The sequence below is a fragment of the Pinus tabuliformis genome, chromosome 1_2, assembly GCF_031772625.1.
Source record: "Pinus tabuliformis cultivar Carrire ecotype Pingquan chromosome 1_2, CPIR1, whole genome shotgun sequence".
NCBI classification, from domain to species: Eukaryota; Viridiplantae; Streptophyta; class Pinopsida; order Pinales; family Pinaceae; genus Pinus; species Pinus tabuliformis.
The window spans coordinates 244856285-244883040 of NC_142298.1; the positions used below are offsets into that span (position 1 = coordinate 244856285).

At 37.6% G+C, this 26756-nt stretch overlaps 2 protein-coding genes across 2 annotated transcripts; both read left to right on the forward strand.

Annotated features, from left to right (window-relative positions):
• The first annotated feature begins 7496 nt into the window (after nucleotides 1-7496).
• On the forward strand, nucleotides 7497-8285 carry LOC149205289 (uncharacterized). The gene has a single exon (XM_089397363.1). The coding sequence runs from the start codon at nucleotides 7497-7499 to the stop codon at nucleotides 8283-8285; it is 789 nt and encodes a 262-aa protein (XP_089253489.1).
• On the forward strand, nucleotides 8286-24286 carry LOC149205290 (uncharacterized). Its single transcript, XM_089397364.1, has 3 exons — nucleotides 8286-9781; nucleotides 9881-11264; nucleotides 23924-24286. The coding sequence occupies exons 1-3, from the start codon at nucleotides 8286-8288 to the stop codon at nucleotides 24284-24286; spliced, it is 3243 nt and encodes a 1080-aa protein (XP_089253490.1).
• The last annotated feature ends 2470 nt before the right edge of the window (nucleotides 24287-26756 follow it).

A 26756-nucleotide genomic window follows, 5' to 3' on the forward strand; every position in this document is an offset into this window, starting at 1 on the left:
ACTTTGATAACTACTTGTGATGTGTTTTTACTTAAACTTGATTAGCTTCTTCTTTCGCTTGTTATTGTTATGTTCTTATCATCAAACAACTACCAAACCATAAAGAACAATGAGACAAAAGGACACAATATATAGGCAATTAGCCATGGCCAAAACCTCTCCACTTGAGAGGAAAACCCACAAGAATTCTTCTCTTCTTATAGAACTTCAATTGACAAATTCCAAGATCTATGACCCTTGACCAAGGCTCCTCCAAGACCAAGTCAAACCTTTTCTTCTTGATGAGATTTTCTTCCAACAACTTTGACCTTAGTAACTTTTGTATTTTCAACCTTCCAGTAGATTCTTCTACAACTTTGACCTCCCAACAGATTCTTTTGCAACTTTGACCTCCCAGCAAGTTCTACTACAACTTCAACCTCCCAGCATATTATTCTACAACTTCAACCTCCAACAGTTTCTTATGTAGAAACCCTAGGTGACACGTGTGAGTGAATGATGAAGATTTTGTCTCAACTTGCAAAGGAAACTTCCTTTGACCCAAAACTTTGACTCTATTGGAGTGACTACAATTTGATATCTGTTGCTGCAAGATGATGCTCTAACCTTCACACGTGTGGAGGAATATAGCCCAAAAGCAATCCAAAGATCTCGCTCTTCTTTTCTTCTCATTGTCCTCCTCATTTTCATACCCTTTTCTCTTCCTTGATCGAACTTGTGTGTGTTGAGTGTCTCTTCCAAGTGAGGTCAAAGTCTCCTTTATATATAGGTCTCCCATTATGTCGAATTGCTTCTTTTAGGCTGACTTGTCCACTTGTGAAGGCCAATTTGAACTTTGCATCATGATAAGGTCTCGGAGACTTCCTTTGACCGAAAATTTCGACTCTATTGGAGTGACTACAATTCGGTATCTGTTGCTACAAGATGATGCTCTAACCTTGAATATAGCCCAAAAACAATCCAAAAATCTCGCTCTTCTTTTCTTATCCTTGTCCTCCTCTTTTTCATACCCTTTTCTCTTCCTTGATCGAACTTGTGTATGTTGAGTGTCTCTTCCAAGTGAGGTCGAAGTCTCCTTTATATATAGGTCTCCTATTATGTCGAATTGCTTCTTTTAAGCAGACTTCAACTTTGGATCATTGTTAGGTCCCTATACTACTAGTGTTACCCCTTATTGTTATTAGTACAACCTCCTTATTATATTGTTGTGCCCATGTAGTTCCCATATTGTTAACATTGTGCCCCATAGAAGCCCACTATTGTTATTGTGCCCTTGCATTATTATTGTTATGTCGGCTCTGATTATATTATGACCCCTTAGACTCCTATATATATAAATGAGGTCTTGTCATTTGTATCATCCAAGAATTGTTCATTTGTGTAATGTAAAGGAGGTTTCCCCCTCGAATAGGATGAATTCTAAGGTGTTGATCTATATATTCTATCTTTTTGTGAGCTGGTTTCATAACAATTGGTATCAAAGCTTTGGATTCTGGGGTTTCGCTGCTCCAAACAGGTCATCATGGAATTTTCGCTATAACTTTTTTTTTTTTTTTTTCTGCGACGTTTCAGAAGCTTAAAAAAAAGCCCATTTGAGCTGAAATCATTCTAAACTTCGGGTCTGAATTTTAGAGCTTGTATCACTATATTTTGTAGATACGAACTGAGGAAGTTAGGGTTTTTGCAGACTCCCGAATTACATTCCAAATAGGTGACCTAGGGAAAATTGTCATAACTTTTGTTCTGAGCATCAAATTGAAATTTCGTAAGAATTTTTAGAAATAGGACGACATGTAGTTTTTTGTATATCAGTTTTAGGTACTAAGGTCGAAATAGTGACACAAGGAACTTCGTACAAGTTCTCTCTACTGAACTAGTCTATAATCAGGTCATTGTGGGAGATTTGGAATAACTCTTCCTTGGAGAATCCAATCTTGATCAGACTTGCGGGGTTCGAAAGAGGACTCAAACGGCTACTGGAGGACACGATTTTAGATATTCAAGATCCTTAGTTACAGAGATACAATAGATTCAATATCGAGCTCTTACAAAGTGAAAAAAAAGGTGTGTAGTTTTTTTAAAAAATTTCATAAGATTGGTTTGAAAAATTAGTTTGAAGGAATTCAAAGGGATTAGTGAAGAATTATTAGCATTAATTGATGCCCTGAAGAAATAAAATGGAAACACCTAGTAAGCATCCTGAAAGCTCTAGCATGACTCGTGAAGAAGAGGAAGAAATGCAACATGATATATCAAAATTACAAGACCAAGTACAACAAATTTCATTCTCACAAAAGGTACTGAAGCCAAGATAAATGGCATGGAACCTAATATGAATGGCGTGTAAATTAAGATGGATGGCATGGAAACTAAGATGAATGGCATGGATGCTAAGATGAATGGCATGGATGCTAAGATGGAAGAATTGAAGATAAATTTGAATAAGTTGCTACAGGAAATGGTTACTAATGGTGAAAGGGTAGTAAAGGAAACTCATGATGAGAATAAAAGAAATGTTAATCATGATTTCATAGACTCTAATGTTGGATTGAAGACCCACCATGTTCCAAAAATCGATATGAGGAGGTTTGATGGCAAGGATCCTGGAACATGGATACTACAGATGGAGCAATTTTTCGATCTCCATAATGTACAAAACACACAAAAGGTACATATTGAAACTTTATATTTGGAACCAAATCAGTTTGTATGGTATCGATGGCTTTTCTCTTGTAAACAAATTGTCACTTGGGAAATTTTTACGGAAGAAAGGATAGCACATTATGAGGATACAAAAAGCAACACTTTTTTTAGCCAATTGATAAATCTCAAACAAAAGGGTTCTATGATGGAGCACATTGAGGACTTCCAAAAATTGAACATAAGGGTAAAAGATATTCCAGAGGAGCATAGGGTTGATGTGTTCATAGGGACTTTAAAGGATAGTATCCAACATGAGGTTCACCTTTGGGAACCTGATTCACTGGAGAAGGCATTCAGGTTAGCAAGAAAAATGGAAAGCAAAATTATGGAAACCAGGAAGCCTACCACTCACAACTATAAATATGGAAGTGTTGTTGCCCCTAGCCTTCCACAACCTACAAGGTTGACACCACAACAATTGGAAGAAAAAAGAGCAAAAGGGCTTTGTTACAGTTGTGATAGCAAATACACTAAAGTTCATAAGTGTGCTGAGAAGAAATTATTCTACATAGATTGTGAAGAGGAGGAAGAAAAGGAAAAAGAAATGTCAAAAGAAGAGGATATACTCCAGGAAAAAACTCTAGATAAAGAAGAAATGTATACGACCATATCTTGTAATGCATTGGCTGGAATTACCACTCCTCAAACTATCAAGATAGAAGGACATATCAAGAAGAAAAAGGTAATAGTGTTGATTGATTCGGGAAGTACCCATAATTTTATTCATTGTAAGATAGGCAAGGAATTGAATTGCTTTCTATATCCAGCAACAGAGTGTCAAGTGATGGTTGCAAGTGGAGGAACTATAAATTGCTCTGGAAGGTGCCATAATATCAAGCTATCCATGGGATAATTGTGTTGAATAGCCCAATGCTTTCTATTCCAATGGGAGGTTTTGATGTTGTACTAGGAGTCCAATGGCTACAATCCTTGGGTACAATATATTTTAATTTTCAAGAACTTTTAATGAAATTTTGTGCGGGAGGAAAGGAAGTTGAATTAAGGGGTATTACAGGGAAATCGTGAAAGATAATAAGCTCTAACAGTATGACAAAGCTTCTAAAGAAGGAACAACAAGGTGTAATTGCACAATTATGTTCGCTAGAGGTTCCCACATCAAAATCATCTATTTCTCTAGATCTCCAAAAATCTTGGACAATCATTCCGAGGTATTTGAGACTCCCAAAGGCCTCCCACCTATTCGTGATCATGATCATGTTATTCATTTGATTCCAGGAAGTGTTCCTCCAAACATCAGGCCGTACAGATATCCCTATGCCCAAAAGAGTGAAAATGAACGTATGGTTGCAGAAATGCTAGAGGCTGGTATAATTCAACCTAGTCAAAGTTCTTTCTCTGCTCTAGTAGTATTGGTGCACAAGAAGGATGGATCATGGCACATGTGTCTGGATTATAGGGAGCTCAACAAGCTCACTATTAAAGATAAATTCCCATTCCTGTCATTGATGAATTATTGGATGAATTGCATGGATCAATTTACTTCACCAAGTTGGATCTTCGTTCAGGATATCATCAAATCAAAATGAAAACTAAAGACATTCCAAAAACAACATTTAGAACTCATGAGGGTCATTATTAATTTTTGGTCATGCCTTTTGGCCTTACCAATGCACCTTCTACATTTCAAGGTTTGATGAATTCCATTTTCAAACCCTTCCGTAGAAAATTTGTGTTAGTATTTTTTGATGATATACTAATCTACAACAAGTCTTGGAAGGATCATGTTCAACATGTTGACAGGGTGCTCAAACTATTGGAGGAGAAACAATTATATGCAAAAAGCTCCAGATGTTTCTTTGGAGTACAAGAGGTGGAATATATGGGTCATATTGTATCTCATGAAGGTGTTAAGGTAGACCCTAGCAAAATTAAAGCCATTAAGGAATGGAAAATCCCCACATCCATAAAGCATCTGTGAGGATTTCTCGGGTTGACAGAGTATTATAGCAAGTTTGTTAAGAATTATGGGAGAATACACTAGTACAAAATGACTAATTAGTTACTAAAAAAAACAACTAAAATTTGCATATAAACAACCATTTTTCAGTCGATGACCAATAGTAGCTAATTTACAGTATCTTATAACGCGACCAACTTTTAGTCATTTTTAGCTTAGTCATTAATTGGTTTCCTCAATTTTACCATCTAGTAGTATATTTAGTCATTAATTTTTCATTGGTTTAGTCATTAATTGTCGCAATTAATGACCAAATATATAACAAAATATATTACTATATGAATCCTCGAGAAAACCAATTAATGACCAAAGAAATATGACCAAAACATTGGTCGTGTTATAAGATATTGTAAATTAGCTACTAATAGTCATATATATGCAAATTTTAGTCATCATTTAAAACCAATTAATGACCAAAAAAATATGACTAAATTTTAGTCGTGTTATAAGATGTTGTAAATTAGCTACTAATAGTCGTATATATGAAAAATTTAGTCATCATTTAATAATAAAAAAATTATCATTTGCAGTAGTCATTTATCTTTTTTTGGTATTTTCATATTCATTATATAAACAACTGATTTAGTAGTTTCTATTCATTTCATTTAATTTCTTTCATAATCATTATAAACAACTAATTTAGTCATATATTCATTTTATTCGTTTTCATCATTAATTAATATAAACTACTAATTTAGTAATTTTAGATTGATTTTATGTGTTTATTATTAATCACCATAAATTAATTAGTATGATTCTGCGACTAAATTTTAAGAAAATGTCATACAATGTGCATGTTTATCTAATATGATAACACACATATGTTAATTACAAGACTAAATAATATCAAGTGCAAATAAGATTATTGAAAATATTTAAACTTCTACCAAATATATAAGATTTAACAAGACACAATGGAGCTACAGGAGCGCGCGGGCCTAGGGTAAGATAGTTAGGGTTTGCCGAGAGCCGCAGGCAGTCGCTGTTACCGGCCTGCCGTTCCACTGTACCGGATCAACGGAGAAGATCACGCGCCGTTTAACAGCCGTCGCTGTTTACCTCACCTGTTGGCCGTCATGGAGGGCCACATGGAGGTGGATCTCGTGGATTACACCGAGGATCCTTTGGAGGACCATATTATATTTGGAAACCCTAACTTCGCTATGCTGGTTACTGCCCCTCCAACTGTTACGGAACCTTATTCCCTCGACACTTTGCCAGTGGTCGCACTACCAAGTCCGTTCATTGACCACCTCGACTCTTCCCACTCTCAAGCGACGTCGCCTGGCCTTGAAGCCCCTCCCCTATCTCCTGGTACGGCACAGCTTCTCTCTACTTTTTCTCCTCATATTCTGTCTTTCGATCAGCACCCACCCTTGCCCTCTGATCTCCCGACTGCATCAGTGGACGCCCTGGTGACGGGATCTCAAACCCTACCGGAATCAGGGATTCGACCTTCTGGATGTTTTGGTACCCCAGTTGTAAATGTTAAACCCTCGAAACCCACCCCCCCTGAAGGCGTAAAAAACCCTTTTGTCGATTACCCGTCGGCGCCTCGCACAAAGAAGAGGAAATCCAGGTGTATCAGAGCGACGACCAAAGATATCACTATCACCTTTGGCGACCCATCAGAATTAGGGGAAGCAGTGGCCATGGCACGAACGGTCTTGGTAGGACATGTGCGGGGACGTGCCTACTCAGCAAGCCGACTGACGCAATGGGTAAAGGAAATCTGGGGAGCCCTGCTCAAAGAACTTCCGGAGGTACATGTTCTCCCCCGAGGGTGGTTCTCCCTCCATTTTGCAAAGGAGGTCTATACGGACTTAGTACTGGCAAAGTACTGGCACATCGAAATGGCACCAGTTCTGCTAAAGAGGTGGAGTCCCCTCTTTGACCCAGAGCGCGAACAGATTGGAGCAGGACCCCTGTGGGTGCGTTTGCCTGGATTGCCACTACAGTATTGGAGTGAGGAAGCACTCATCAGGATAGGAAATGCTTTGGGCACGTATCTGGATCATGATCACACATATGTGGAATCAAAGAAGCGAACCCTAGCTCGTGTGCTGGTTCACTTGGATACGCGTGACGGATTGGAGGAAAAGATCACACTGCAATGGGGAAAATACACCAGGACCCAAATTCTCGATTACGAAGGTGTTCCGTTCCGCTGCAATCGTTGTCATCAAGTGGGACACCTATTTAAGGACTGTCCGCTCAACAAAAGTCCAGAGGTTTCTCCAAAGATCACTCCCACTTCATCTAGAGGAGTTTCCCCAGTTATCCTTCGCCCATCTCAGGGGATTGCATCAGCACAGGGCTCTCCAGTGAAGGCAGGGACGAAGGGGCTAGGCTCGTCTTCGCCACCTATGACTAGGGCTCGGGCCGCAGCTGCAGCCGCTCAGGCCTCGGGTACTATTCTAAACCCTTCCTCCTTATCTCTTGGTATCTCCTCTGCATTCGTTACTTCAAATGCATCTTGCACTATGGCTCACTGCACTATCTCGCCTCCTCCCTTGATTGCCTCCACTGCTCCTCCAACCTTGCCGCCCTCATCCCCTTCCTCCTCGCTGTCATCTTCTAGGAAGACTACCTCCCACCCTTATTCTCTTCGTCCTCGTACCCACCTTGCGATCTCTTCCGGATCTCAGGTCGGACTGGGTATTGTCTCCCTGGGACTGGGACCTCTGACCTCCAGAGGTAGAAAATCTGATCTTGCCAAAGCTATCCAGCGGGCTGGGGTGGAGGTCACATCTGGTCATCAATCCATAATTGATGGGGTCCTTAGAGCAGCCTTAACCCCCCGGAGTGGTCCCCCATGAAATGCTTATCATTCAACTGTCGGGGCCTGGCTAGTGCCCCCAAGAAACTAGCCCTTCGGAGACTCTTCGAGGTTGAACAGCCTGATATTATTCTCCTTCAAGAGACTCTTGGCTCGGCCAAGGCTATCACTCATTCCTTACTCTCACTGGCAACAAGATGGAAGTTCTTCACAATTGATGCCACTGGACGATCTGGGGGACTGGTGCTCGGATATAACCCTAGGTCAATCAGGATTGATTCTTCCTGGGGAGGACAAGGATTCATGGGAATGGACATTTTCTCAGTGGAACTCAGACAAGCCCTTCGTATTGTGAATGTATATGGCCCCTGCCACCAAAGGGAGCCCTTTTGGAGGCATCTCCTTAATCTTACATTAATGGCATCTGACCACACCATTCTGGGGGGAGATCTAAATTTTTCTCTGGGTTTCCGTGAATCATGGGGTTCTATGGCACAGGTGGATACCATGACAGAGTTCATGAGAAATACCCTGGAACAGAAAAACTTTATTGATATCCCCATGATGAAACCCATGCCTACGTGGAGGAACAGAAGGGTGGGAGCAGCAGTTTTGGCGCGCAGACTGGACAGATTTCTGCTAAAAGGCCCCCTGCTTCATCATTTACATCACTATAAACAATGGGTTGGATCGGGGGGTATATCAGATCACTCCCAAATATTATTGGAAATCCTCGGCCCTCACCATAAGCCAAAAGCCCCTTTCAAATTCAACCATATCTGGCTTCAGGACCAAGACTTCATGAAATTGGTCACAAATTACTAGATGGCACACCCCATTGACAGAGAAGCATCACTAGCCAAGGGATTTTGTAAAAACCTTTCTAAGCTGAAGCATATAGTCATTAATTGGGCCAAGGAGAAGAACACCAAGGAAACCGCTCAACTGTCATTTGTTGAAGAAGAGTTGAGCTCCCTACTAGATGAGCGGAACTTAGGATTCATCTCGGGCGAAGACAAGTCTCGACTGATTGAGTTGGAAAATCAGAAGACTAATATTCTCAGACAAAGGGAGGAATCCCTCAGACTGCGTAGCAGAGCAATATGGCTGAAAGCTGGGGATGAAAACTCAAGGTTCTTTCACAACTATGCAAAGGGAAGGAAAGTGGCAAATACTATCTGGAATCTCCCCCTACCTGAAGGGGGCCTTGCAGACTCTTTCAACAAGCTCTCCCAGCTTGGAACATCACATTTTAGAAGCTTGTACAGAAGTCCACCAGGTTCAAATTTGGCAGAGATCATTAATGTGGCCACACACTTCCCTAGATTTGTAAATGAGGAGGACTCGACTGATCTTACGGCCCCGGTCACTATGGAGGAACTAGAAAGCACACTCAAATGGTTCAAGAAGGACAAGAGTCCTGGGCCGGACAGTTGGACTATCGAATTCTATTTAGCCTTCTATGACCTGCTGGGACAAGATCTGCTCAGAGTGATAGAGGAAAGTAGAACATCTGGGTGCTTATATCATGCTATAAACTCTACTTTCATTGCCCTCATTCCTAAATCTGACTCCCCATCCTCTTTTGATGATTTTTGCCCCATTTCACTGTGTAATGTTCTTTACAAGATTATCTCTAAGATTATTGCTAACCAGCTCAAACCCATTCTTTCAAAACACATTGCTCCTCAGCAATTTGCTTTCCTAGAAGATAGACAGATACATGAAGCCATTGGATCCGCCCAGGAAGCCCTTCACTCCATCTGGTCCAAACATCTTAAATGTATTCTCCTGAAAATTGATCTATCAAAAGCCTTTGATCGAGTCAGTTGGCTATACATAAAGATGCTCCTTATTCATCTGGGCTTCCCTCTTCCTCTCATAAACTGGATCATGGCTTGTATCTCTACTCCCTCGTTCAGCATCCTGATTAATGGATCGGCTTCCCATTTTTTTCACTCTGAAAGGGGGCTTCGTCAAGGCTGCCCCCTATCACCTCTCCTATTCCTATTGGTCATGGAAGGACTGAGTCGCTTAATCAATTCAGCAAAAAGGGAAAGTTCTCTCAGAGGCCTCAAGATCACGGATGAGTGCTACCTCACACACCTGCTGTTCGTGGATGACGTACTCATCCTATTGGATGGTAGCATCAGAGATTCATTGACATTTTCCCGCATACTACAGCTCTTCTCACAGGCCACAGGCATGATTGTTAATCAAGAAAAATCTACCATAACTCTGGCCCGTACCTCAGCCAATGAATCTCAAACTGCATGGCAGGCTTTCCCTTATAACATTCATCCATTGGACAGGGGTCTAAAGTATTTGGGTTTCTGGTTAAAGCCCACTCGCCAGAAGATTGCAGACTAGGTTTGGCTTGTAACAAAATTGGAAAAAATACTATCCTGTTGGAGTCACAGATACCTCTCCAGGGCAGGACGATTAGTACTCATCAAATCTGTGCTGGAAGCAACTCCGGTTTTCTGGATGGCCCTCGCCTGGATACCAAGACACATTCTGGCTCGCCTACAGCAATTATGCAACAGATATCTCTGGGCAGGAAGTCAAGACAAATGTATCTTTGCCTGGATCGGATGGCAGAAGATAGCACTCCCAAAGAAGTGGGGAGGATGGGGATTAAAAGATCTTCCACTTTTTGCACAAGCATTGGCAGCGAAAATGAGCTGGGCATTGTTAACTAGCCAGAGCTTATGGACCCGTCTCTCATATCACAAATATATATGGCCCCTTGGCATTCTGGAATGGGTTAGACTCCCTAATTGGAACAGAGCTGGTATATCATCTATATGGAAAGCATTACTATTCTCACTGCCCATGATCAGAGACAACTTGGTTTGGAAAATCAGAGACGGTACCCTGGCTCGGATCGGAATCGACCCATGGACTGGCAGCGGAGGAAGGCATATTCTTTCTCAAGATTTGGTTGGATATCTACTCGCACGTGATATCAAAGTGATTGCCCAAATTGCAGACAAAGAAAATTCAGATATTTTTCATCAGGCCTGGAGGACAGCACAACAATTAAATCTCCCACAAAGATGGCATCAGGAATGGCAGATATACAGAGAGGCCCTGATCGAATCTCACATCAGAATCAAAGAGGGGCCGGATGAACTCATATGGAACCAAGCTGATAGTGGTTATTACACTCCAAAGGCTGGCTACATTCTTCTTATCAGTCACAAAAAACCTGAGGTCATCTCGAACTGGTGGCATAGCATTTGGAATCTCACAGCAACACCGCGATCAAAACTCTTCTTCTGGTGTATCCTGAGGAACAAAGTACCTACAGGCGAGCATCTAATGCACAGAGCACAATATGGACCAACTTGGTGTGTGCTATGCAAAGGAGCTACTGAATCCACAGAGCACCTTTTTATGCGATACAGGAATATACAAGAACTGTGGACAGCTCTTAAAAACACCATTTCTTACATTGGAAATTGGGAGGGTACAGACCTGACAAAGGCTTGGATAGATTGGGAGACGTGGCACAAAGGAACAAATAATATCAATCTCCCAATTCTAGTAAATTGGCACATATGGAAAGCGAGAAACCGTAATATTTTCGATGATAAACCTGTACACTGGCCAATGGTGGAGGCAGGAATTATTGCAGCATTTAGAGAATTACCATATCCCCCGCCCCCTAAACTGCGCCACCCTCATCCACCCCCCTGCATTGATCAAAACACTCCATGGGCTTTCTTTGATGGGGCTGCAAACCGGCAGGGTTGTGGGGGTGGATTTATCATACACAAAAACGAGCATCATTACTACAAAGTAAAAGCGGGACTGGGCATTGGAACAAACAACTATGCTGAGCTCATCACACTTCGACATTTACTACATTTTGCTTTGGGTCATCATTGCACTTGCATAAATATTTTCGGGGACTCAAAAATCATCATAAATTGGTTCAATGGCATATCTGATTGTCACATTCACACACTCAGCATTATTTTAAATGAAGTTTTTGAACTCAAAGCAGCTTTTAACAACATCACATGTTCACATATCTACAGGGAACATAACGAAAGTGCTGACAAACTATCCAAGGAGGCCACGTTGATAGACAGAGGTGTATGGGAGATCACAGAGGTACAAGGCCAACATGAGTACAAGTACTACCACCGACCATACATTGATCCGAGTTATCAGAATGCACCTGGACAATAAATTATCTGGAGAATATCACGTTTATGGCAGAGATGTTTTTTGTAATCACCATAGCATAATGTCTTATTTTGAAACAGTAAGGTAAAGCCTGGAAGGCAATTGTAAACAGTTTTTATATATAGCACTAGCAGATTGCCCTGCGAGGTACATCTGATCAGATGTTCATGTACAGAATCCTTTTTGTAACTAAAAGGTACACTGTGTATAGTGACCTCAGCATATGCGTAAAGCATCTACAATATGTAATTTTCCATATAATGAAAATTACGGATTTTCCCAGTGGAAAAAAAAAAGTGCAAATAAAAATAATTTCAACCATATAAATTTTATTATATAAAATATCAAGTATTACAATATGAGTTTCCAACTTAATATGTTTTGGACTACAATTTACACATGAAATATTAATGTTTCATCATTTCAAAATATTATCACTGTGTTGCCAAAGCATTGCAAGTGAATTCACCAACTCTGAAGACTTCACCATCAGTCTCTATGAATGTGTCTTATGCAAGATATTGGTTCTAAGGGTATTACTAGACAGATTCTCTTCTCTCTTTAATTTTTCATTTGTTGATCCAGTGTTATTGTTCTCCTCTTTCTTCATTTGTTGCTTCTTACCATCAATATTGAGTTCCTCCCCTAAAAATGAAAGAAGATACAATGTAGAGTATAAGACATGAAAGACGATGAATACTTGAATATAAAATAAAGTAGAATATAAATAAAGTAGACTATAAAATATTTATATGACATATACCTCAACATTCGATAGTAGCCACTATGTGACTAGATGACCTGTATAAACAAAGCAAATAAAATGTCATCATAGAAAATTGAATTGGAGGCGGATTCATCATGCATGCTAGGATTTTTTGTGTGTGCACACATCATATTTCTCACTTCTAATTGTATCAAAAACAAAGAGTATGCACAATGACATGTAGTGACATATGGGTGTCTATTTGACTCAATGATATGCTTGATTTTTTAACCCATTCCAATCCTACCACAATGAAATTAAGAGAGACAAGGACACAAGAAGGACTATCAATAAATGAAATAGAGACTTTAGAATGCAACTCAATTGTACTTGAACGTAATGATAAGTATTTGCAGCTTCATGGTCCCCGATGAGCATCAAATCACATTGTGAAAAATTCCTTGCATTATGATAATTTGGTTGCACGTGCACTAATCCTCTGTAGTAGTCCCTTGACTTTCCTATAGATATAATTTTAGAAGCAATCCTACTCCTGCAATTGTTCCCTATATGGATCATCTTTGTCCCCCCTATTGATAGTTATTTTTCAAGGCAATAGAATAGAACTCTCCAATTGCATCATCACCTTTCAAAAAATGCTTGAGTATTCCAAGTGATTGTTGAACCAATCTCTACTCAGGTCCATGAAATCCTTGATTTGTCTCCATCGCAAAACCCTATTTTCGTAATAAATTATAAATCCCACATCTGCATTCCTCGTCCCCAACATACAAATTCTTTACAATGGAATACTTTATCATTGCTCCCTCGGTGCAATAGATATCCACTACCGTGGCATGGAGATGCCTGGTGTCATAAAATGATATAGTTCATCCTTCAATATATGTCACATAACTCCTCTCACCGCACAAAACTCCTCTCATCTACAAAAATTATAGTCCTCTCAAAATGCCTGGTCTCCATCTCATTCATCCTAAAATAAGTGGATATTTCCATGGGTGACAAAGTGTGCTTGGAGATTTAATAGAAGGAGCTATCACTAAAAAAATAAAAATACAATGCAGCATAATAGTTGTCAGCAGGAGAAACAACCTTGCCAAGCTACTTCCTAACTAGATAAAGATACTCTTGAATTACCTCTTATAATGACCAAAGATAACCTCAACTACCTATAGAGTCTACCTATGCATGGTAGCAATGAAAACACTGTCAAAAACAACATCTGCAACAACGTTGGTCAATCTCTTCTTCTAGTCAAGGGCATGCCCAACTTTTTAAAAGTATCAAGCAGGTTAGGCTCCACCTCATCCAGGCTCCTCTTCTTCTTCTACTCTCTTTGTTTAGGTTCAGAATAATATCAAAGGTCTTCGAAATTGATGGGTGGGTAAAAGTTATAAGACCATTGAGTTCTTCCATTTTTAGTCATTGTTTGTAAGAATTGAATCTAAATTGCAAAAGTCATTCAGGTTCCTTATTTTTAGTTGAAATTAACACAAGCTTTGGAGAGTTGTAAGGTTTAATGGATCTAAGTATATTTTACTTAAAATATAGTAACATGGTTTAAAACTATAGGTATTGAGATCAGAATCTAAGGATGAAACGGAAACGATTTTATGTTGATGATTACAAGAAATTTTAATTTCATGTAACAAAGTTTGAGGAAGGTTTAGCATTTGCATCGTACTAGAAAATTTTCTTGCATCACTTGAGCCCTTTTAATTTGGGCATGGTAGAGTCCATTACACAAACAATCAAGCACTAAAAAAAGAGTGGAAAGAAAAAACAAAATTTCATGCATTCTAACCCTACAAAAGTTAGAGAGGAGCGAACTGATTTGTACAATAAGGACATGCAAAATGCTTACTTGTCCATTACCTTTTGATGGATTGTTGGCCGAAATCAAGATCTGCATTATCATATTCATTAAACCCTTTGTACAATAAGGACATGCAAAATGCTTACTTGTGCATTGTCTTTTGATGAATTGTTGGCCGCAATCAAGATCTGCGTTATCATAATCATTAAACTCTCAACTCTAGATAAAATTTATGATTTGATCATATAAACCCTCAAAATTATTGACCCATAAGAACAAAAATCCTCTTTAGTAAAAGGAAGAACAGAGTCCAAATTCATGCCCATGGACAAATTACCAAAATATCATAATCAATTAAACAAAGTCTTTCAGTAGAAATCACATGAGAGATTTTTTTGGCCGATGCATTTCGAACCAACAAGTGTGGTTCATCATCAAGATGATGAACCACACTTGTTGGTTCAAAACACGTCGGCCAAAAAATTCTCTCATGTGATTTCTACCAAAAGACTTTGTTCAATTCATTATGGATCACAAAGGCTTGAATACATAAATATCATAATCATTAAACCCTCAACTCTAGATAAAATTTATGAACCCTCGAAATTATTTACCCATAAGAACAAAAATCCTCTTTAGTAAAAAGGAATAACAGAGTCCAAATTCATACCCATGTACAAATTACCAAAATATCCATGCCCAATGACCTTGCCCTTGTCATAATCAAATTATTTACCCATAAGAACAAAAATCCTCTTTATTAAAAAGGAAGAACAGAGTCCAAATTCATACCCATGTACAAATTACCAAAATATCCACACCCAATTTTCCCTTATCATAATCATTAAACCCTCAACTCTAGATAAATTTATGCTTTGATCATATAAACCCTCGAAATTATTTACCCATACAAACAAAAATCCTCTTTAGTTAAAAGGAAGAAGGGAGTCCAAATTCATACCCATGTAAAAATTACCAAAATATCTACGCCCAATGACCTTTCCCTTATCATAATCATTAAACCCTCAACTCTAGATAAAATTTATGATCAAACCCTCGAAATTATTTACCCATACAAACAAAAATCCTCTTTAGTTAAAAGGAAGAAGAGAGTCCAAATTCATACCCATGTACAAATTACCAAAATATCCACGCCCAGTGACCTTGCCCTTCCTCCATCTAATCGTTGATGCTCTCCTAAGGTGTTTCCCATGCAAACTGCATATGGGTTCGAATCCCATGAAATCCATAGATCGCGTTGATGGTCTTCCTTCTTTTAGAATTCCTTGCCCTTCCTCCATCTAATCGTGGATGCTCTCCTAAGGTGTTTCCCATGCAAACTGCATATGGGTTCGAATCCCATGAAATCCATAGATCGCGTTGATGGTCTTCCTTCTTTTAGAATTTCCACGCAGATATAGACAAGGCAGAGAAAAATACAGTGCTACAATGTGATGTTGTAATCTGTGAATATTTTATTTGAACCCAATGCTAAATTGGAAATGAAAAAGAAAATAAATATTTATAATAGAAAAAATAAAAGAAATATTTATAATATAAAATAAAATATATAAATTGCAATTGGGTTAAATGATTTATTTTTAATAAGAATTTGTTATTTTTTCCTAAGACCCTAAATTAAAAAGAAGAAGAAGAAGTTAAAAATGATATTGGGATGAGTGTAAACATTTAAATATGACTTCAATTAATAATAGAAAGTTAAATTAATAAAAATAATAAAATTTAATTTGTTATATTTTGATTTTGTTATTAACTTATGAATAGGGTTTGTTACAATACCATGGGCCAATACCATGGCTTATCAATACTACAAGTCCAAAAACATAACTTATTTATTTTACAACAATATGACAAGATTATTAACGTGGATATTCACCCCCACATTATGGTAGATAGCCTTTGTTACAATGCCATTGGTCAATACCGTGAATTATCAATACCACATGCCCAAAAAACATAAATTATTTCACAATCAAATATTTTATAAGAATATGACAAGATTGTTAACCATGGATATTCACCCTCACTTTACCATGGATATTAACTTGTAAATTGGCTTTGTTACAATACCATGGCTTATCAATGCCACATGTCAAAAAACCATAACTTATTTCATAGTAAAAATATTTTATTTTAATTTAATTTTACAGCATTTTTTTAATTGAATCTAAAAGAGAAAATGTTACGATTTGAGATATATCTAAACCCTTTATCCTCACGACTACTAAAAATATTCCCATAGAAAATAAGGTTTTAATAAAATTAAGCTAAGATGGATCTATGCCAGTTCTATATATATATATATATATATATATATATATATATATATATATATATATAATCGACATAGATCCATCCTAGCTAAGGATCCAAGAGATGAGAGCAAGCAAATTGACTAATTATAAAATAAGGTTTTAATAAAATTGTCGGTTCTATATATATAAAGAACCGACATCAATCCATAATAGCTAATGATCCAAGGGATGAGAACAAGCAAATTGACTAATTATAATAGATTAAATATAGTGCATGATGTTTTAAAGTTTTTCATTATTTTATTTTCTTTGACATGATTGATCCAAAATATAGGTTTAATATTTTACAACCAATTAAGTTTTTCTAATTTAGATAATTTCTTAAACACAATACAATGTGATCAAATTTAAGAGAGAGCTGGGGAGGGGTTGGAGAGAGGGAGAGAGACGGTGAAAAAGCTGGAGGATAGAGAGAGAGTGAGGTGGGAGAGAGGGAGCAAGAGGAAGGAAGAGAGAGGAGAGAGATAGAGAGATGGAGTTGGAGTGGGAGAGAGAGTGAGGGAGAGAGGAGAGGAGGGAAGAGAAAGAAGAGGAGATGATAGAGATAGGGAGAGAAGGGTAAGGGAGAGAGATGGAGACATAGAGATGGAGAAGGACAGACAGGGGGGAGATACTGATAGAGTTGGACGAAAGAGAGAGAGAGGGAGGGAGAGATAGAGGGAGGTGGGAGATAAGGGATAGAGAGGAAGAAAGATATAAATGAGGAGAGAGCGATGGAATTGGAGGGGGTAGGAGAGGGAGGGAACAAGAAAAACATAGAGGGAGAAAGGTGAAGAGAGAGGGGGGGTGACAAGGGAGTCATGGAGAGAGAGTGAGGGAGAGAGGAGAGCAGGAGGGAATAGAAAGAAGGATATAGATAGAGAGGGAGAGAAGGGGAAGAGAGAGATAGACAGAGAAGAGGAAGAGAGGGAGAGAGAGTGTGTGTATGTTTTGGGGGTGAGATAGAGAGAGGGAATAACAAAGAGACACAAATAAAATATAGATATTATATATTATTATATAACCAAACTAGATCCATATTAACCCTATAACTATCAAGTTTCGAGAGGGATCCAATCTCTCGAGGTGAAAACATTTCCTCAAGTTTTGCACTAGAAAAAAAGTTTGCACCTCGAGAGATTGGACCCCTCTCAACGCTTGATAGATCCGGGGTTAAGATGGATGTAGGTTGGTTAATATGAAATTAAAGTAGTTATTTGATATTATAGTCTTAAAAAATAAACTTTCCCTTTAAATTAATTTCAAATTAGAACTAGATCCAATTAGATTCAATGAATATATTTAAAAAAAAATACATAAAATATTTTTTTTTATTAAAAAATATATTTTTAAAATTACAAATTATTAGAGATACGTAGTGCAAAGTTGGCTCACCTATACACCATGTGAGGATGAAGAAGTGTTTAAGGAAGGATAACATTTCAACCAATCTTTAACAACCTTTCAATCCCATATCTTGTAAGTTTAGATTGCTTGATATAATTAAGATGACTAACATAAAAAAACGGATTCATATTATTGTAGTACTTGTTAGGTAGTTGTATTCTTGTTCTTAGACTAAATTAGTCAATCATGTTAGTCATTTTTAGTTGTATTACTTATTAGCTAGTCACATATTTTAACCCGTGACTAAATTAGTGATTTATGTTAGTCGTTTTTAGTTCGGTCACTTAAAATTGCTCATTTTTTGTAGTATTTCACTTGGAAAAGTTGTGGTGACTAACTTTTTTAATCACCTAGTCACTAATTGTTCATTTTCTACTAGTGGTAGCGGCACCTATAACAACATTATTGAAGAAATATCATTTTTCATGGACTCCAGAAGCAACAAAGGCATTCAAACATCTTAAAGAGGCAATGTGCCAAGCACTGGTCTTAGCTACACCAGACTTCACAAAAACCTTTATTGTGGAATGTGATGCTTCAGGAAATGGAATTGGTGTTGTTTTAATGCAAGATGAAAGACCCATTGCTTTCGAAAGTCGTCCAATCAAAGGAAAGTATTTACACAAAGCTATTTATGAGAAGGAAATGTTGGCAATACTACATGCACTTAAGAAATGGCGACCCTACCTAATGCGAAGACACTTCAAGGTAAAGATGGATCATGATAGTCTTAAATACTTTTTAGAACAAAGATTATCTTTAGAAGAACAGAAAAAATGGGTCACAAATATGTTGGGTTATGACTTTGAAATCATCTACAAAAAAGGGAAGCAAAATGTTGTTGCATATGCACTCTCAAGAAAGGATGAGGATGTGGAAGCATTGCTTTGTGCTATTTCTATTATCCAACCAGATTGGATAAACGAAGCAAGGGATGAATGGAAGAAGGACGAAGAAGTGTGGCCACTCATTCAAAAGTTGCAAAAGATCCCAGTTCAAACAATATTGTCAGAACTTGACGAGGAAGGAAAAATCATAGTGGAACCTAGACTAGTCACATAAACAAGAACCCGACAGCTACGAAATCGATCAATTTCAGAGTATCTCATCAAGTGGAAGAACTTACCCTCTGAAGATTCCACATGCGAGGACAAGAATTTTACACATAAGCATCAAGAACTACTCAAGCGTTGAGGACAACACTTTTTGAAGAATAGGGGTCCCTATACTACTAGTGTTACCCCTTATTGTTATTAGTACAACCCCCTTATTGTATTGTTGTGCCCATGTAGTTTCCATATTGTTATTATTGTGCCCCATAGAAGCCCACTATTGTTATTATTGTGCCCTTACATTATTATTGTTATGTCGGCTCTGATTATATTATGACCCCTTAGACTCCTATATATAGAAAGGAGGTCTTGTCATTTGTATCTTCCAAGAATTGTTCATTTGTGTAATGTAAAGAAGGTTGCCCCCTTGAAGAGGCTGAATTCTAAGGTGTTGATCTATCTTTACTATCTTTTTGTGAGCTAGTTTCATAATAATCATGACGAGGCCTTGGAGGGTCTTTTGACTCTACTTTTACTCAAATATTTTTTCTTTACAATATGTAACAAGCCCAAATGGAACTTCAATACATGATAATGACTCAATTGACTTGTACATTAAATGACAAGCCCTAGAAGCACTTAATGGGTGCTTGACCTAAAATAAATTTCCCTTGAGCATGAAACCCATGCCTCAAGAATAACAACAATAAATTTATTTTTCTCTATACATGAAATACATAAAATCAAGATTACATATGTCATTACGATGATCGAACCTAGTTACATATTTCAACACTATGAAGACAACTCAAACTGAAAAGAAACTAGATTTCATTAACAAGAAATAATGTTCAAACATCAACAGTCAATATAATCAATACAAAGGACTTGCTCCTAGCTCCAAAACTCCAATCTCTAATTCGAATCCCTTATGGGATCTTAGGCCCTCTTATTTATACAAAAATACTTGAGGGGAAACCTCCTTGAAGAGCGGGATTGTTTCCCTCCAATTCCCTAAAACTGTGGATCTGGTTCCCTGATTGATTTCGAATGCCAAGGAGGATAGATCCTCTGTAAGCTAGCCAAGCTCAATATCCTCTTTTGGCAGGAAACGCATCCCTACATTTTCTCAATCAATGGAGCTCCATATTCTGTTCAATAACTTCATAACATTCCATTCATTTATTGGCAAGGAACAAGTCCCTAGATTCTCTCATTCAGTTTTTACTCAATATTCTCTCAATATTCTGCAAAAATAAATAATATTAGACACAAAATATGCAATTATCTGTAAGCATTCCTAAGAACATATTAAATATAAAGAAACATTATTAAGTGTAGAAGGACAGATTTAATATAACCTTTATCTGATTAAGCAAGGTTAGATGGGCCTTAATTTGTGTCTAATTTGGAGGTCCATCAAATAGTTCCTAACAAAGACCATACATTGCCACACAATTTCAACCAACCAAAAACAGAAAGGGGCTAAGAACCAAAACATGAACAAAACCAAAATACGTCAAAACGCCATTATGTGTTAGAAGAGGATATTGGTGCAGGGTTTTTTGGATGTGAACCAGGGGATGACAGAGGTTTGAAGTTGTAGTGCACATGTTTCTCTATATGGGCCAAGCGACCCTCCATTATGTCCAGCTTCTCTTGAAGACACCACTATTGATCCCTTTACATAATGGCCAATCTATCTTGCATGTACCATTGATTCCTTTGTAAATCATTTAGAAATGAGATGATTGTGTTTCTGTCTTCGTGTCTATCTCTGGTGAGTTGTACCATCACTATTCTCAGTTGCCTAGTCTAATCCACCAAGTCCATTTGGCCAGGTGCAGGTTCAGGTGAATTAGGTGGCCCTAATGACTTAGGTGTCACATCCTCACCCAAAGAAGACCCCAATCTACTCGGTTGAGATGATTGATGTATGTCACTACACCTACTCCCACTTCTCATGTGTCCGCATTGATGGGGCATTCTTGATGTATCTTCAAAACAATATGAATAGGGCCCTAAGTGCCAACTGTCACACCAACCTCACCCATCATATACATAATACTACATAGGGAGTCCCCTGTAACAACCACTCTCGCCAATCTCCTCCCTCCACCTAGTACTTTGTGTGCATAGGTCAGAGTTCCTACCAAAGGGAATTATATCACTAGAACATTTTACAAAGTTCTTGTGCAAGGGAAGTCCACCCAGGTCCCTTGACTCAGGAAATTCACTGCTCAAAATTACACTCCACACCGAGAGTAGGGCACCACAATACTCCACCTAGCAAAAAAAAATCACAAGACTATAAACACCAATTTCAATATGATTTTTCACACCCAAAAAGAGCCAAGGAAGGCTAACAGGCCAAAACACTCAATACAAAGTAGGATACTTGACACACAACAAATTCAGGGTGTACAAAAGCTCCTTGTTCAACCATAACACCAATTCAAACAACAATGCACCAAATCGTGCCACTTGGAACATGAACCATACAACACTGAGTAACCAAATAGCAAAATATAAAATATCCCCAGGAAAAAGGGACAAAATAACCGATACATCCAAAGCGAACTAATAACCCTGGGAATAACCCAATTCAAAGAGGAATTTTGAGATACCTTTAACAAATGGTTCGGGATGCCTGTAGAAGCTCTACTTCTATATGCCCAATCAATAGTCGTCACTACCCCGATGTTGCTTTTCCATGACTTTTCAACTAACTCTCTGCTAGTTAAGTGCCTTCATTACCCTTTGCCCCAATGACCACCAACAGTAACAACAAAATATCATACCCTAGAGTTTGGTTTCCAGGGACTTGGAGCACCCTATGCCTCGACACCAAAACCCTCAACACTAACCTGCTTCGCTCAAAAGAACCCCCGTTGTAATGGTACCATCTCAAACACTCCGAAACTGGGCAAGACAATTGGACATATACACCATCATAACACAAAGGGGCACATAACTAATGTTCCAGCCACTGTGACAGGCATTAGACTCAAGCCTCCCCTTCTTGCATAACTCTACCAACACTCCAAAAGCTTTCTAAGACTGAGGCCATATATTAATGGCATTAAATGTCACACAAGGTTGTGCATGAGGAAGACATGCCATGCCATCCCACCCTGTCTAAATTGCCATGAGATTTGATGGGGTGGCAAGCACCCTCCTCTATGTCCCAATTACTTCGTTCATTCACCCCATAAAAAATTCAAAATATTTATTCTTATACTATTTTTTCCAACCTTTTAATTCACCCAAATTATAAAATTTATAAATACTCTTAAAACATAAAAATGAAATTTTAAAATAAACCAAATAATTTTTTTATAAAATCTAATCCCAATAAAAATCAAACTCCATCATTTCATTATTATTATTGGTATAAAGAAATAATTTTTAAAATATTTATTTGTTTAAAAAAATTAATCACATAAATATTATTATATTAATCAAAGTCTTTTTGTAAAAATCACATAAGAGAATTTTTTAGCCAAATTTATTTTATGTCATTTTTACAGAAAACCTTTACTTAATTCATTATGGATCACAAAAACTTAAATAGGTTTTGGAATATTGAGCAACGAATGAATGCATAATGACATATATAATGAATGGCCCGGAGAGATGGAAATAGATTACTTTTTTTCAGATTGTTACTTGCATTCATTGTGACTTGTCTAGAGGAGGGACGACTTACCTATTATTTGGGGTTTATCACAGAGAGGAGATTAGGAGAGTTGGCTATGAGAAAGAGTATGTTAAAGCTTTGATAGGGATTTCATCTTTGTATACGTTGCAAATATTATTATATTATTTATATAAAAAATAATTTTTAAAATATTTATTTGTAAAATTCAAAATTAGAAAATAAATAAATTTAGAAATCATAAAAATTAACAACTTAATCTCTACATCCCAAAAGGATGAAGGTTTTTCTCCCCTATGAATGGAACATTTTAAATAATTTATTTTTCATTAAACAATAATGAATCAATTTACATTTACTAACAATAATATACATACACACACACATATATATAGGCCGTAAGGCGTTCCCCTCTGAAATCAACACCCCCAGCTGCAACCGTGTGCGATTATGGACGATCGATTATCTATGTTAGACGATAGAAGCATCTTCTACCGCCAGATTAATAGCTAAAAACAGTTACTAACTCCCAGCAACTATACAACGAAGATGGATACCTCCACGTGGTTACTAACTCCCCGGCAATTGCGCGACGAAGATTGATATTCCACGCGGTTAATAACTCCGTCGAAGATCGATACGGTTACATGGAGGCTCCTTCTGCTCTATATCGACGCCTCCATGCCTCTTTCTCAACGGCCCCATGTTCCTCGCAATTTCTCCCACCAACACTAATAATAGATATTCCAGAACGAATGGTTTGGAACGACTACACGTGTCCCTTTACGAACGGACCATCTTACCCTTGCTGCCATTTAAATATGGCGACACGCCTCTTCTTCTTCATTTCATTTTACAGTATTGGCTGAATTTCTGAATGCGATCACTGTGCTCTCTTCCGTTTGATTTCCTTCAGGTATCAGTTTTCTCTATCTTTTTCGTCTTTCATGCAGTCGACCATTCTGTCTATCTTTGATCTTTGTTTCAAATCCTTTCCCTGTTGTCTTCCGTTTTTTCTTCCAGATTTTAGACATATAGATGTTGTTAGGTTATGCTCTTTCTGTTAACTTGTCTTTGTATCCCACGAGGATTCATTTTGCTCTCTTGTTTTTTGTTTTAAATTATTTAACTTGCTCGAGATCTGTAAAAGATGATTTCGGCTACGAGTGTAGATTGCGAAATTCAGGAGCTTTTTTGGCTTATTTATGCCTTTAAACGTTAATCATGGTTTCTAATTATGCTCCGTGATTACGCAGGTTGTGTATTGTGTTGATTTCGTTTAAAGATGCAGATATTCGTGAAGACCTTGACCGGTAAGACCATAACGCTTGAGGTTGAGAGCTCTAATACCATCGACAACGTAAAGGCCAAGATTCAGGACAAAGAGGGAATTCCACCAGACCAGCAGCGTCTCATTTTTGTCGGTAAGCAGTTGGAAGATGGACGCACTCTCGCCGACTACAACATCCATAAGGAATCCACTCTTCACCTTGTCCTCCGTCTTAGAGGTGGGATGCAGATCTTTGTCAAGACCTTGACCGGGAAGATAATTACCCTGGAAGTTGAGAGTTCTGACACAATTGACAATGTCAAGTCCAATATCCAAGACAAGGAGGGGATTCCACCGGATCAGCAGAGGATTCCACCGGATTAGCAGAGGTTGATCTTTGCTGAAAGCAACTTGAGGACGGATGCACTCTTACTGATTACAACATCTAGAAGGAGTCGACTCTTCACCTTGTCCTCCGGCTTAGAGGCGGGATGCAAATCTTTGTGAAAACCCTGACCGGCAAGACCATCAGCAGAGATTGATCTTTGCTGGGAAGCAACTTGAAGATGGGAGGACTCTGGCGGATTACAACATTCAGAAGGAGTCAACCCTGCATCTTGTCCTTCGGCTCCGTGGTGGTATGCATATATTTGTGAAGACGTTGACAGTCAAGACGATCACACTGGAGGTTGAGAGCTCCAACATGATTGATAACGTAAAAGCGAAAATTCAGGACAAGGAAGGGATTCCTCCTGATTAGCAGAGGCTCATATTTGCTGGTAAACAGCTGGAGGATGGGCGAACTTTGGCCGACTATAACATCCATAAGGAGTCTACACTTCACCTTGTTTTGCGTCTGCGTGGTGGGTGTCGAAATTCTCGACATATATTTTAATGAATAGGGTCTAAACGCGCATTTCATTGAATTCTTAGCTAGCTAGCAATTAAATACACTGTCAAATATGTTGTACTGGTTATTTTTAGTATGTTGTTATGTGACACTCTTATGAAGAGAACTTTCAATAAAAATTAAAGCTTTGCAGGTTAATTTATGATGGTTTGTGATGTGTTCATGAACTATTGCTCTGGAACTCGTTTTCCAAAAATAATATTATGATATTATATTTCTTAGATATATTTTCTAGTGGTTTTATTAGAAGATTTTAAAGTTATGTGTTGTAAATAATTAATTAAATTTTTTGAAGGGTTAAAAATGATGAAAAGGAATAGAATGATAAAACAGAGATATTTTAGAACGTTGATATCATTGAAAACTCTGTTTATGATTTTAAACTTCATCAAATGTGAGAGGACATGGCACCTAACCTTTTTTAAAGTTTAAAAATATGAAAACCGAAACGGATTCCAACTTGACCCGTTCCTTATTCAAGAGACTGAAGCTCCCATCAAAAACTTTATTTAGGAATTTGATATCCTCGAAACCTTTGCTAGTTACTATCTTCTAACTTCTCGGAATGTGGGAGGACATAGCTTTCTTGTGAATAGGGATTCATAAATGCGAAAAAAGGATTAGTCTGTCAAAATGTGCGTAGACTTTGTTATTCAAGATAATGTGTCAAAGTGTGAGTAGAGTTTGTTATTCAAGATAATGTGTCAAAATGTGAATTGAGTTTTTTTTTCAAGATAATGTGTCAAAATGTGAGTAGAGTTTTTTTTTCAAGATAATGTGGGAGGACATAGCTTTCTTGTGAATAGGGAATCATAAATGCAAACCAAGGATTAGTATTAAAATGTGAGTAGAGTTTGTTATTCAAGACAATGTGTCAAAACATGGGTAGAGTTTGTTATTCAAGATAATGTGGGAGGACATAGCTTTCTTGTGAATAGGGATTCATAAATGGGAACCAAGCATTAGTTTCATAAAATGTGAGTAGAGTTTGTTATTCAAGATATAAATGGATGTAGATAAATCACCACTCAAGTGGATAAAAATGAAATTTTAAGTGAATGTTAAAGTTGAACCCTTTATATATTTAAATTTAGAGTTGTTGGAAAATAATTGTTGAGTATATATTAGTGTTTTTAAAAAAAATTAGAGGTGATTTGTATTGAAAAATGAATTTGTTACCATTTAGTTTCAATTTAGACAATTTTTTTGGCTTTAAGCAGTAATATTGTTAACATGAATCAATGACAATAGGAGTGGCATCAAACTCTTAAAATTTTACTATCTTGTTATGAAATTTGCACTAATTTTATAACCTAAAGCTATTTATTTGTACTATTGGTTTGGATTGATGGTGAATGGGTGTTATGTCAAGGCACTTTATGTGAAAAAAATTCCAGTTCAAAACCCCCATGGGTGTTCACCCCATAATAAAAAGGTGGAAGTATGACATTAACCCTATGTATTAGCTTACTTTTCCTTTGTTAAGTCTCTTGTTTCTCATTTGAGTATGTTGCCTCTTTTGATGGCATTTCTTTTCTTTTCTTACCAAGATTCGTATTTCTCTCTTAAGTTGCCATTTTTCTTCAGGCACCTTCTTTATAATGGCTTTCGATTTTTTATTCCCATCCTTAATATGGTTATTCTAGATTTCCAATTCTTGAATCATTTTCTTCAATCGTTTTATCTTGATTTTTAAATTCTTCTTCTCTTTTATAATTCTTGTTCTAGTGGGTTTTCCATTAGAAAATGTTCAACAAGAAACTCGAGAAAATCTCGAACAAGTTTATTTGCAATAGGCTTATTTGCAACAAAATCATCTGTAATAGGCCTTGATACAAAATTGTCCTCAAAGTTTGAAATTGCAGAATTTATTGATTCTATAACATGGTCTATGGTCTTTGTTGGTAAACACTTTATAAGACTTCGTTGTTTTTACTCGTGTTT